At 37.4% G+C, this 12,853-nt stretch overlaps 1 protein-coding gene across 1 annotated transcript in view; it reads right to left on the bottom strand.

The window, feature by feature from the left end:
- LOC109060209 (A disintegrin and metalloproteinase with thrombospondin motifs 20) overlaps positions 1-12,372 on the bottom strand; it is a 49,771-nt gene extending 37,399 nt beyond the window's left edge. The window contains exons 1-7 of the mRNA XM_042714982.1: positions 12,007-12,372; positions 11,098-11,441; positions 9,080-9,221; positions 2,622-2,869; positions 1,083-1,166; positions 767-891; positions 626-666 (exon numbers count right to left, since the gene is read on the bottom strand). Coding sequence (XP_042570916.1) covers positions 626-666; positions 767-891; positions 1,083-1,166; positions 2,622-2,869; positions 9,080-9,221; positions 11,098-11,441; positions 12,007-12,100 — 1,078 coding nt within the window. The 5' untranslated portion in view covers positions 12,101-12,372. The remainder of the gene's footprint in view (positions 1-625; positions 667-766; positions 892-1,082; positions 1,167-2,621; positions 2,870-9,079; positions 9,222-11,097; positions 11,442-12,006) is intronic.
- Positions 12,373-12,853: the final 481 nt, after the last annotated feature.

The following is a 12,853-nucleotide window of genomic DNA, read 5'->3' as shown; positions in this document are numbered from 1 at the left end:
TTCATTTAGAAATAAAAAGTCAATTAAATAGATATTTCACATTTACAAACTGTTTTTTTTTTTTTTTTTTTTTTTTTGTAAAAATAAGGATAATAAATAAACAGATAAATAAAAACTTTGGCAGTCTGATCAAATAAAGAGTTAAAATAATGAAATAATGATTAAAATGAGGGATTAATTGATAAAGAAAAATGTCAAATAAGAAGCTATTTAACTTTTTTGTAACTAAAAAAATAATACATTTTGCCAATCTAATAAAAAAAAAACACATATATATATATATATATATATATATATATATATATATATATATATATATATATATATAATATATATATAAAAAATAGAAATAATAAAGTCAAAAAAACAGATATTTCAATTTTTTGTTAAAAAAAATAAATAATAATAATAATAATATTACAATTTTAAATAATAATTTGGCAGTCTGTTTAAAAAGTGTTAAAAATGTTTTTAAAAACATGAATATGAAACACCAAGAGCCACTGCTGTCACATGACCTACTGAACACAGTCACACTAATCTATAATTCAGCAGAAAATGAATGCAGCCTGTTTCAGTGAATATAATAAACACAGATGAAGAGAGAGTGTGTAGAAATGGTTACCTAACGTGTCACACTTGTCTTTTGCTCGGCAGATGTCCTCCCTGAGAAACAAACACACATCCCATAATAGCGCTTATGCTAAAATCAAGCTCAAAGCCAAAGCTCTCGAGGTCACGAGGTCAAAGGTCAAGGTCAGGTCACCTGGTTATGAGAAGCGCGGTGTCATGATGACCCGGGTGACTGTCGTCCAGAGCGTTGTGGCTCTGCTGCCAGGTGCAGAAGTTATGCAGCGTCGCAGCGGCGTCGAAGTTCACACTCGGCCCTTCCTGAGGAAAACACGAGCACAACGTCTCTTATTCATCATCTGCTGAAAGCACAAGAGTCTCTGACGTTTGAGCTAAATCTGAACAAGATCTATTTAACTCTGCAAGAAATATATATATATATTATTTTGCTTTTTTTTATTATTTGGCAGTTTAATGTCTCAAGCAATGAGTGGAGATCTGTTCTGATGCACCTGCTCGTTATGTAAGACGATGAGCTTGACGATCATGATGTTGATGAGGTTCCCTACACTGGGGTCTCTGTAGATCGCAGCGACCTGAAAGCACAGGACATTCAGTCACAAATAAGAGATATGAGTGCATATATGTCCATTCAGATAGTTGCTTAGATAAGTACTTAACTTGAAGTACTGAAATTACCAAAACTGAAATTTAAAAAAAAAGGAATAAACTAAAAAGACATTTAAAAAGTAAATTAAATATTACAAAAAACTTCAACTAAAATAAAATTGAAAATGAAAAAAAAAAAAGTATTAAAAACTATTGTATTTTCAGCATTAAAAAAAAAAGTTTATTACTTTTATTAAAATAAAATACATTTTTAAATTTAAAAATATATATTTTATTTCAGATAATTGCCATGGAAACATTTCATATTTTCATTTAGTTGTCATTACCTTGATTTACTAAAATAAACTAAAACTGAGAGTAATGAAAAAATTATAATAAAAAAAAACTAGATAGACATTAAAAAAATAATAATAAAACAATAAGATTATAACATAAAAATATACTAAAACTTACAAATTAAATTGAATGGAATGTAAAAAAAAAAAAAAAAAAGCTAATTTAAAATATCAATAAAAACTAAAATTGTATATTAATAAAACTAAAATAATACAATGAAACTGGAGTTTGTTATTGTACAGTACTTAACTAGTTAACTACACTACTAACTCCTAACAACAAGTCATAGCATAACAAGATCAAAATACAACACATGAAAATACACAAGAAAATATTGGAAAAAAAAAATAAATATATATATAGAAAAAAAAAAAAAAAAAAATTATATATATATATATATATATATATATATATATATATATATATATATATATATATATATATATATATATATATATATATATATATAATATATATAATATTAATTAATAATATATATTAATAATAATAATAATAATAATAATAATAATAAATATTATATTAAATATTAATACTAATATTAAAATATTAAAAAGTAAAATGATACACAGGGACTATTGAACAACTGGCTCATAAATCCAAACGATCCAAACAAACATACAAAGAAAATATTCTCATGATTAACACTTGAACTGAATTCGACCTGAAGCTCAAGTGTGAATGTGCTCTTAATAACGAAAAAAGCACCATGTAAATACCATGGTAAAGTTTAAAGCATGATGATGATGATATTTCTGAAGGCAACGGCATCTTTAAGAGCAAATGTTGTCCATCTGTTGTTTTGAACAGCTCTTTATCTCATTTAACTCTGGATTAAAAGCCAAAACTGGCTCATGAGCTCAAATTATATCGAGCGGAGCAGCGTGGGCGGTCAGGAGACCCCAAGATGCTTCATTTCAAAGCACAGCCTTGTGGGTAAAAGCCTGTTACAGAGTAAAGGACTATCACACACATGAGAGATGGACTGGACTGAACAAACCACAGAGCGGCTCTCGAACTATAACACAGGACATGAGGCAGAAGAGCAGGGCGGAGCATCTACTTACGACTGACATGATCGTGAGGATGTAGTGCTCCAGGTTGTGTCCGTGATGCCGCACCATCTTCACGTCGGCTGTCACCATGAGCTCCACGAAGCGTGGGTACGACAGGAAGCGCTTCCTGCGGGAGCGAGAGCCGGCGGGATCGTCTTGGGAATGAGCCGCACGTCTGCGCATCATTTCCTGCATCCACGTCACTTCCTCTTCCAGAGTTCTGTTGCTATGGAGACTGACATGATCCTGCTCGGGATGTTCTGTGGGAGAGAAACGGATCTTCGTCAAAAAACACAAAAAAACAACAACAACAACAACAACAACAACAAAAACATTTATTTAATTATTATTTCCTTTTTTTGGAAGGATGGATGGAGTGATGGATGGATGGAGTGATGGATGGATGGATGGAAGGATGGATTCAGTGATGGATGGAGTGATGGATGGAGTGATGGATGGATGGATGGATGGATGGATGGAGTGATGGATGGATTGATGAAGTGATGGATGGATGGAAGGATGGATGGAGTGATGGATGGATGGAGTGATGGATGGATGGAGTGATGGATGGAGTGATGGATGGATGGAGTGATGGATGGATTGATGAAGTGATGGATGGATGGAAGGATGGATTCAGTGATGGATGGAAGGATGGATGGATGGATGGAGTGATGGGAAATGTATTTTATTTATATGATGGATGGAGTGATGGATGTAAGTACTTCAAGGATGGATGGAGTGATGGATGGATGGAGTTTATTTAGTTTTAGTTATTTTAGTACTTAAATTTTAACTAAAAACAAAAAAGAGAAATGTATTTTATTTATATTTTATTTCAATACGTGTTTCTGTTGTTTAATGGTTTTAGTTTTAGTTGACGATAATAACCCTGATAAACTCTGAACATGAGCAATAACACCAGTGACGCTCTAGTGAACAGCTGAACAGAAAAGAGATGGATGAGATGAATGGACCCGCATCTCCATCCGTCACTGATGATAACACCAGCATCGCCGAGAAACACGCTCCGCAAACCTCCACATATCCAGACCTCTGAAGAATCCCCTGAAACAGCTCAAACATGACACAGAGGTTTGGAGCTTCAGCGATGACAGAGAGATGAAGAAGAAGTGGGGAAGTTAGAGAGTTTGACTCCTAACCCTAAGGTTGTGGGTTCGAGTCTCAGGTCTCCATACTTGACTGTATGTCACGTCACTTAAAAGAGCATCAGGAAGCACGACACATTCACGCAGTATTCTCTACAGAACACTTATTCTCACTCAAAGGGATGACCAACAGCAGACTGAGACGCCGCTGCGCTTCCGGAGACGATCAGGAGATCTGAGGCGCAACAGACCCTGACCCGTATGACGTGCCAACAATCACTGCAGAGATCAACATGCTGTGTTTGTTCTCGTCCGTCATCTGTTTGACACAAGAACACCCTCATCATCTCAGTCCAGCAGAACAGACACAAAGACATCACACACACTCATGTAACGAAGAGAAACACTCTCGCTCACTAACGACCCAGAACACAGTGAGATTCAAGAGGTATGCGAATTCATAAACACTTTGGGACTTGACTTTTTTTAAACACACACAAATTCATTCATATATATATATATATATACAAACACACATACAGGTCCTTCTCAAAAAATTAGCATATTGTGAAAAAGTTCATTATTTTCCATAATGTAATGATAAAAATTAAACTTTCATATATTTTAGATTCATTGCACACCAACTGAAATATTTCAGGTCTTTTATTGTTTTGTTTTAATACTGATGATTTTGGCATACAGCTCATGAAAACCCCAAATTCCTATCTCAAAAAATTTGCATATCATGAAAAGGTTCTCTAAACGAGCCTATTAACCTAATCATCTGAATCAACTAATTAACTCTAAACACCTGCAAAAGATTCCTGAGGCTTTTAAAAACTCCCAGCCTGGTTCATTACTCAAAACCGCAATCATGGGTAAGACTGCCGACCTGACTGCTGTCCAGAAGATCATTGACACCCTCAAGCGAGAGGGTAAGACACAGAAAGAAATTTCTGAACGAATAGGCTGTTCCCAGAGTGCTGTATCAAGGCACCTCAGTGGGAAGTCTGTGGGAAGGAAAAAGTGTGGCAAAAAACGCTGCACAAACGAGAAGAGGTGACCGACCCTGAGGAAGATTGTGGAGAAGGACCGATTCCAGACCTTGGGGGACCTGGGAAAGCAGTGGACTGAGTCTGGAGTAGAAACCTCCAGACCCACCGTGCACAGGCGTGTGCTTTTGAACCAGAAACAGCGGCAGAAGCGCCTGACCTGGGCTACAGAGAAGCAGCACTGGACTGTTGCTCAGTGGTCCAAAGTACTTTTTTCGGATGAAAGCAAATTTTGCATGTCATTCGGAAATCAAGGTGCCAGAGTCTGGAGGAAGACTGGGGAGAAGGAAATGCCAAAATGCCTGAAGTCCAGTGTCAAGTACCCACAGTCAGTGATGGTCTGGGGTGCCATGTCAGCTGCTGGTGTTGGTCCACTGTGTTTTATCAAGGGCAGGGTCAATGCAGCTAGCTATCAGGAGATTTTGGAGCACTTCATGCTTCCATCTGCTGAAAAGCTTTATGGAGATGAAGATTTTGTTTTTCAGCACGACCTGGCACCTGCTCACAGTGCCAAAACCACTGATAAATGTTTTACTGACCATGGTATTACTGTGCTCAATTGGCCTGCCAACTCTCCTGACCTGAACCCCATAGAGAATCTGTGGGATATTGTGAAGAGAAAGTTGAGAGACGCAAGACCCAACACTCTGGATGAGCTTAAGGCCGCTATCGAAGCATCCTGGGCCTCCATAACACCTCAGCAGTGCCACAGGCTGATTGCCTCCATGCCACGCCGCATTGAAGCAGTCATTTCTGCAAAAGGATTCCCAACCAAGTATTGAGTGCATAACTGAACATTATTATTGAAGGTTGACTTTTTTTGTGTATTAAAAAACACTTTTCTTTTATTGGGTCGGATGAAATATGCTAATTTTGGGTTTTCATGAGCTGTATGCCAAAATCATCAGTATTAAAACCATAAAAGACCTGAAATATTTCAGTTGGTGTGCCAATGAATCTAAAATATATGAAAGTTTAATTTTTATCATTACATTATGGAAAATAATGAACCTTTTCACAATATACCAAACCATTCTAAAACTACATATATATATATATTATACACATTATACTGTTTTTACATCAAACCATGCTGATTCTACAGATTCATGTTCTGAAACATTTCCATTCAAAACAAAAGATTCAAAACCGTTCATCTAATTTCAATACTACTAATATTACAAATCAAACTCTGAATTCTGGCTGGTCAAGACACATCTGAAGCTTTAAAATGACAAACTCTGCTGCTCAGTCTTTCATAACAAGCTGTCCCTCTTTCTGTTTTCACAAAGTCTCTGAAAGGGAAGTGTTGAGTAAAGCCTGTGCGCTCTCAGATCAGCTGCGTGTCAAGCACTAAAACAATTAGCACACTACATGAAGCGTTTTCCCCATTAAAGCCCCGAGATCCTGGTTAATCTGCTGGCCTTTGCAGCATTTGTCTGCAGTTCTGGCACTTCTCGAACAAAACAAACAGAGCAGCTCTGAAACGGAGCTCGAGCTCTGCCCGGATCAAGCCCAGACGCCGAGATGAGGGTGTGTGCCTCGAACGCTCTGCTCAGATCTCTGACATCAGCAGCGGGAGATTGTTCAGGGAGACAGGTGCACGAGTGCACAGGTGATCACACACACGCACGCGCACACACACGCGCACACACACACACACGCGCGCACACACACACACACACGCGCGCACACACACACGCACGCACGCACGCACACGCACACGCGCACACATACATACTCACTTCAGTGACTCATGATGCCGTCAGGACACAAACTACAAACACGAGTTCACTTCAGCAGAGATTAACAGCAGATCAAGGTCATCACGATATGATTTGATATTTCATAAAACAAATCACACCTGAAATCCACTCTTTAATATCTCAGATCAGTTTCTCCGTAAGAACATTGAGATTAAAAGGAGAAACAGCACAAGTGCACACATTCTAATGTTTTTAATTAGTTTTTATTTAAATATATATTCAGCTTCCTAAGTTTACTTAAATTTTTAGTAATTTTGTTGTGTGTTTGTCATTTTTTATTAGTTTTGTTTGTGTATATAATTTCTATTTACGTTTTAGTTATTTTAGCAAAAAAAAATATTAGTTAAAGGAATCAATATAAAATTAAGATCAATTTACGGTTTCGGTTAACGGTGACAACTAATGTTTTGATTGAGTTTTTATATTAATATATTTCATTTGTAATTTTATTAGTTTAAAAATGTATATAGAGTTTTGATCAATTTCTATTACAATAAAAAGAAAAAAAATTAATTAAATTATTAATTAATTTAACACTTCAAAGTTAAACCAAAATGGAAAAATAAAATGATAAAATAGGTTTCTATTTGGTATAATGTATTTTCTCACTAATTTAAGTACTTTTTTTATTCCAGGTTTTTTTTTTTTTTTTACATATAAAGTTTTTCATCTAACATGAAACATTTCATTTCAGCTTTATTGCAATAAACAACAATTCCAATAGTTCACAACAACACCACCGCTCTATACTCTTACTGCATGACAATGACTCTGAGTCTGTGTTGATCTCTCCTGCGGTGTTTTAAGAGAATCATCCGAGACAAAGCTGCCTCTAGACCTAAACACACAGAGCTCTCCATTAAGAGATCCTGAGCAGTGAAAGAGACAGCAGCTATCAGTGTCTGTTTCAGACGGAGTGAATCATTAGTCCGGTCGTGACATGCAAAGCTGGAAATACTTTCTGACAACACACGCTTAGATCTCTGCATCTCTGATCACTGGTGCTTTATAGAGCTCATCGTCTACATTACAGGTGTTTCTTCAGTCAGCACTAGCACTGATGCTCAGAAACAAAGCATTAAAGTCTGGTCCTGCTCAACTCAATCACATCTAGAGGCTTGAGCAGGAAAGAAACCACCTAGCAACGACCCAGAACACCATAGCAACCACACAATGTAACAGTGCACCACTCAAAACACACAAGCACACATCAGCATCTGAGCATCAGTCGAGTGTCCCGTTTTATTGTCGCTCTTTATGCAATCTCAGTTTAACAGTCAGAACTGCAGCAGATTCATGTTGTTCAAAGCGTTCGGGATCTGAACATCAGACTCAGACCGTTATCAGACTGAACCAAAGGCGAGGACACCTTTAATCCAGCTCTTCCTCCTCAGCTCTTTGACGCATGACCCAGATCCAGCGTCATCTTCACAATAGAGATACAATAGAGATACAAAGGCTCTAAAGGAAGATTTCACCCTCGAATCAAACCAGCTCCAAAAACCATTAAAGCACCGCAGACGTATCATAACCAGGGGTGGAAATAAATCAGCTGTTCCATAATAATAATTATTAACAGTGTCAATTAATACAATTTTAAGATGCTCCACTTCATGTCGCACCTTACAGCACCTCTATTCAAATGACTAATTGCTTTAATAAATAATATTCTTGGAATATGTTTGCAAAGAAAATCACGTAAATGAATTAAAAAAAAAAATAACAAAAAAAAAATAAAAAAAAAAAAAAAATAAAAATAAAATAAAAAAAAACAAAAAAATAAATAAAACAAAGAGTACAAAAATAAATGTAAAAATATGTATAACTAAATAAATATAGAAATAATAGTAAAATACTAAATTAATAATCGTAAAAAATAATAAACAATAAATGGTAAAATTATTTAAAATTAATATTAAAATAAAGTATGTAATTAAGAGTTAAAAAAATATTAATAGTAAAATAAATAGCACAATAAAATAAATGTCTAAAAAATACAAATGTATAGTAAAATTAAAAACAAAAATGAATGGTAAATAAAATAAATAGTAAAAAATATATACAAAATTATAAACATAAACAAGGGGGTATATTTGGCTTTTTTTTTTTTTTTTTTGCATAATTTATCTTGAATTTTATTTAATTTTTTTTATGGGATTTTTGCCCCAACCCCCTGTTAATTTCCAACCCTGATCATAACATTAATTCATAAACCTCATGCACAATATTTCAGCTCTTCTGAAGCTTTGCATGAAGAACAGACCCACATGTAAGACATTCAGAAGATCTTGAAAGAGCACACAAGTCATATGAGCACAATTATGAAGCAGAAAGGTTTGAATGAGACGAGGTGAGTGAATGAGGACAAAAGGGAGCATTCTCAGTTTAAACCCATACTGAATAAAGGTGATGGCTGTTGTCTGATTGATGCACGTCAGCTGAAGTTGATTTACTTTCATCAGATGAAGTCTTCCAATAACCGCGCTCATAATGAAGACGCTTATCCTCACAATAACAGAATTAGCTGTGAACACTGAAGCGTTTACCTGAGGCTCTGCGTGACTTCCTGTCTGTGTCCCGTCTGTAGAGCAGGTGAGGCTTGTTGTGCTCTTCCTCGTACTCGTCTCCATCAGCGCTCAGCAGCGGCTCCAGGAAGAACTGACCGCTGTGTGTCGTGAACGTGCCCACCTGCAGAAACCAACCATCACATTCAGTTCAGCGATCAGACCGGAACACAGCTATACAGTAATAATCTAATTTTAGTTAATAGTAATTAAAATAAAGTTAAAAGTAAATAAAATAAATCATGTAAAAAATAACTAAATAATAAGAAATTAGTATTTTACTAATTAGTAAAATAAAATAAAAATCAATATTAAAATTAAAATTCAATTCAAATGTATAAATCAAATCATAAACAATTAAAGGAACAGGTCGAAATCACTATAAAAATGATCATATCAATATGATTTATCAAAATAAAAATATGAGTAAAATAAACAATTACGTAAATACATTTTACTTAATAAATAGTTAATAAATAAAAATGCATATTAAAATAGTATAATAAATAAAATGTATAGTAAACTAAAATACATAAAAGTAATAGTATAATAATTTAAATAAGCATTAATAGTAAATAAAATAAATAAAATAGTAAAATACATACATAAATGTATAATGGTAAAATAAATGCATGAAAATTTATAAAATTAAATAAAAATCAATGCTAAAATAAAATGCATTAAAAATGAATGAAAAAACATTAAAATAAAATAAAAAGTAATAGTTAATATTAAAAATAAATAATGAATAGTAAAATAAATAACTGGGTAATAAAAATACAAATAAAAAGACTAAAACTAATGTTGGCCTCCTCTGGCCTGTTCAATAAAAGTTCATTTTGACACTCTCCAGTTTTGGCAAGCACTGTGTCAGCTTTATGAACGATGTTTCTGTCTCTCATCTAAACCTCTGACCAGGAGGCTCCTGACCAACCCTTCGATGACGACCTCGTGACCTCATCAGAGACTAAACGAGCGACTCTTTCAGCGGCTACATTTATTATCACCTCCTACCACCTGAGATAACTAATTAACAGATGACCGCATGCAAGCGGGTCAGGAGCACATCCTCAACAAGGACGCTTCGCCCCGAGCCACGGGGGGGGGTTAAACCGGTTAGGAAGCTGAGCAAACAGACTATACTTGCAAGACTCGATGGTGTTGGACAGCTGGGTGTCATGTTTACTAAATCACATCCATTCATTCATTCTGTCCCGCACGAGTAGTTTCTGCCAACTAAAATAACCCATCAAAACTAGAGAAGAATAACTCAACTAAACCAAATCTTCACAGAAATAACCAATCTTGTGTTCATTACCATACAAACTTATCATTGCAAGTTGGAAACACTCCGACAAATCCCAGTTAACCACTGTGACATCACAAAAAACAACCATAATACTTTACCAGTTACCAGTCCATATCTTTAACCACTAAACCCTCTGTTTATACTAACTAGTCCATTCCACCCAAGTCATTTCTCCTGTCTAAAACAACTAGCATTGCAGCTTAAACATGCCTCGGGCACCTTTTCCATCCAAACTAGAGAAGAACAACTGAACTAAACCAGAGACAACACAAAAACCAACCGCTAGAAAACACTAAACATTTTTCCATACTAAACCCTGTTTAACTCACTAATCCAACCCATTGGAACAGAACAACTCAACTGACCCAAAGTCTAATCTTCACAGAAAGAGCTAGTCCTGCGGTCACGTCAGAATTACCCTAATTATGGGTTTCCTGCTAGTTAAAACCACTGATGTCTTTGCTCAATTCTAATTACAAGGTGGAAACCCTGACTAATCCTAGTTAACCACTGTGATGTCACAATGCATAAACTGTAAGTAAGTAGCACAATTAGTTACTTTTTCATAGAGTAATGCAATATGGTAATGCAGTATTTTTAAGAGAAAAACAATGAAAATGACCAGGAATGGAAGCAGCTTCAGCAGTTAGTTACCAGTCCAGATGTTGAACCAGCACACTCTTATACTCACTAGTCCAGTGCAGAGGCTGAAGACGGCGTGGTGCTCGCTGCGAGCGTTGACGTGTCCGCTGAAGAAACAGTGGCGCAGGTCCGCGGCGTCTCCGCGCTTCTCCTCCTCTCCCAGGTGAAGCACCGTGTAGGACGGAGCGATGAACCCCGAATCCTCCGTGAGGTTCAGGTGAAACTCCTGACCGAACGCCTCGATCCGGTAATGAGCCCTCGAACCCGAGAGCTCCGCGTCGGCGCTGCGCCTCCTCCTGCGGTAATGGAGCCGGTGCGGGAACGACTCTCCGAAATCATTCAAGCGCACCGGGGTGATGATCTCATACGCTGACAGCTGTCTGATGAAGCTTTCTGAAATCGCATGAAGCGTCATTTAATATCAAATCAGATGCCAAATGCAGGACACTTGAGTCCCTCCTCTAAATGCGATCCATCAGATCCAGTCAGCTGGTGCCTCAGGTTCCTCACACAGGTGCAGGTGTAGAGAATCACATTAACTAACAATAACTCGAACACCACATCTGCTGATTTAGCATTTCAGACAAACAAACTTCTCTCTCAGACGTGTGTTCATGCATCTTTCTTATGATAAATTGCACTTGTTTGAAATGTATTATCCGATGCAATGCCTTGCAATGATGTTTAAGTTTCTAGATACTTTTTGGGCCACAACACGCTGCATGCAGTCCACAACTTTAGTTTCATTTACAGTGACGATATGCAGAATGCAAAACACATACATTTACACAAATATATGATTAATTTATACATAACGCTAACCTGCTTAGATGCAAAACTGATTTAATGTCATAGAAACTAGAGCAAACTTCCAAGCGCGTGTATGTAAGCGAGTCGTAATGGTGCAGATGAGACTGACGGGTCTCGCCCGGTTTGTGGTGTATTCTGTGCGTCTTACGTTGTTTGTGGTGGAGTTTGTACGTGTGCGCGGTGCGTAAAAGCGCGGAGAGGTGCCACACGAGTCCCAGCAGCCGGAGCGCGGGACCCCGCATGATTCCCCGGCGCTCTGCCTCTCGCTCTCCGCCGCTCCTCTCTTCGGTTCTCCGGGGCTGGAGCGTCTCTGCCGGCTCTCCTCCTTCAGCTGCAGCTCGTCCGGTCCGCCGTCATGCCGTTAAAACACCCGCATCCGCTCGGATCCGCTCATCTCGCGCACGGACCCGCGGCTCTCTGCGCTCAATCCGCACGGATCGGTGCCAACGGGCTTTTTTTTTTTTCGCTCCTTGGCTCTCCATAAGACACCCCCTAAACACACACTCTAGCGGAGAGGCTGAGGCTCTTGGCACGCCCCCTACTCTAGTGCAGATTTAAAAGCCGACCTCAGAATCACTTCACATCAGAGTTCATGTCACTGGAGCACAATAAAACCTGCAGCAGTGACCGCTGACAGTTGAGCTGTCATTAACACACACAAACACACAAACGCACGCACGCACACACACGTTTGTTTTTGTGAATTGTTGGGACTCTCCATAGGCGTAATGGTTTTATACTGTACAAACTGTATATTCTATCGCCCTACACCAACCCTAGACCTAACCCTACCCCTTAAAGGAAACTTTGTGCATTTTTACTTTCTCAAAAAAACTCATTCTGTATGGTTTATAAGCGTTTTGAAAAATGGAGACATGGGTTATGTCCTCATAAGTGACCCTCTCCTTGTAATACCTGTGTCATACCCATGACATTATACAAAGTTGTGTCCTGATATGTCACAAAACACACACACACACACACACACACACACG

This window comes from Cyprinus carpio, chromosome A25, assembly GCF_018340385.1.
Source record: "Cyprinus carpio isolate SPL01 chromosome A25, ASM1834038v1, whole genome shotgun sequence".
In the NCBI taxonomy this organism is placed as follows: Eukaryota; Metazoa; Chordata; class Actinopteri; order Cypriniformes; family Cyprinidae; genus Cyprinus; species Cyprinus carpio.
The sequence above is the reverse complement of the archived record's forward strand: the minus strand, read 5'-3'. Positions and strand labels throughout refer to the sequence as shown.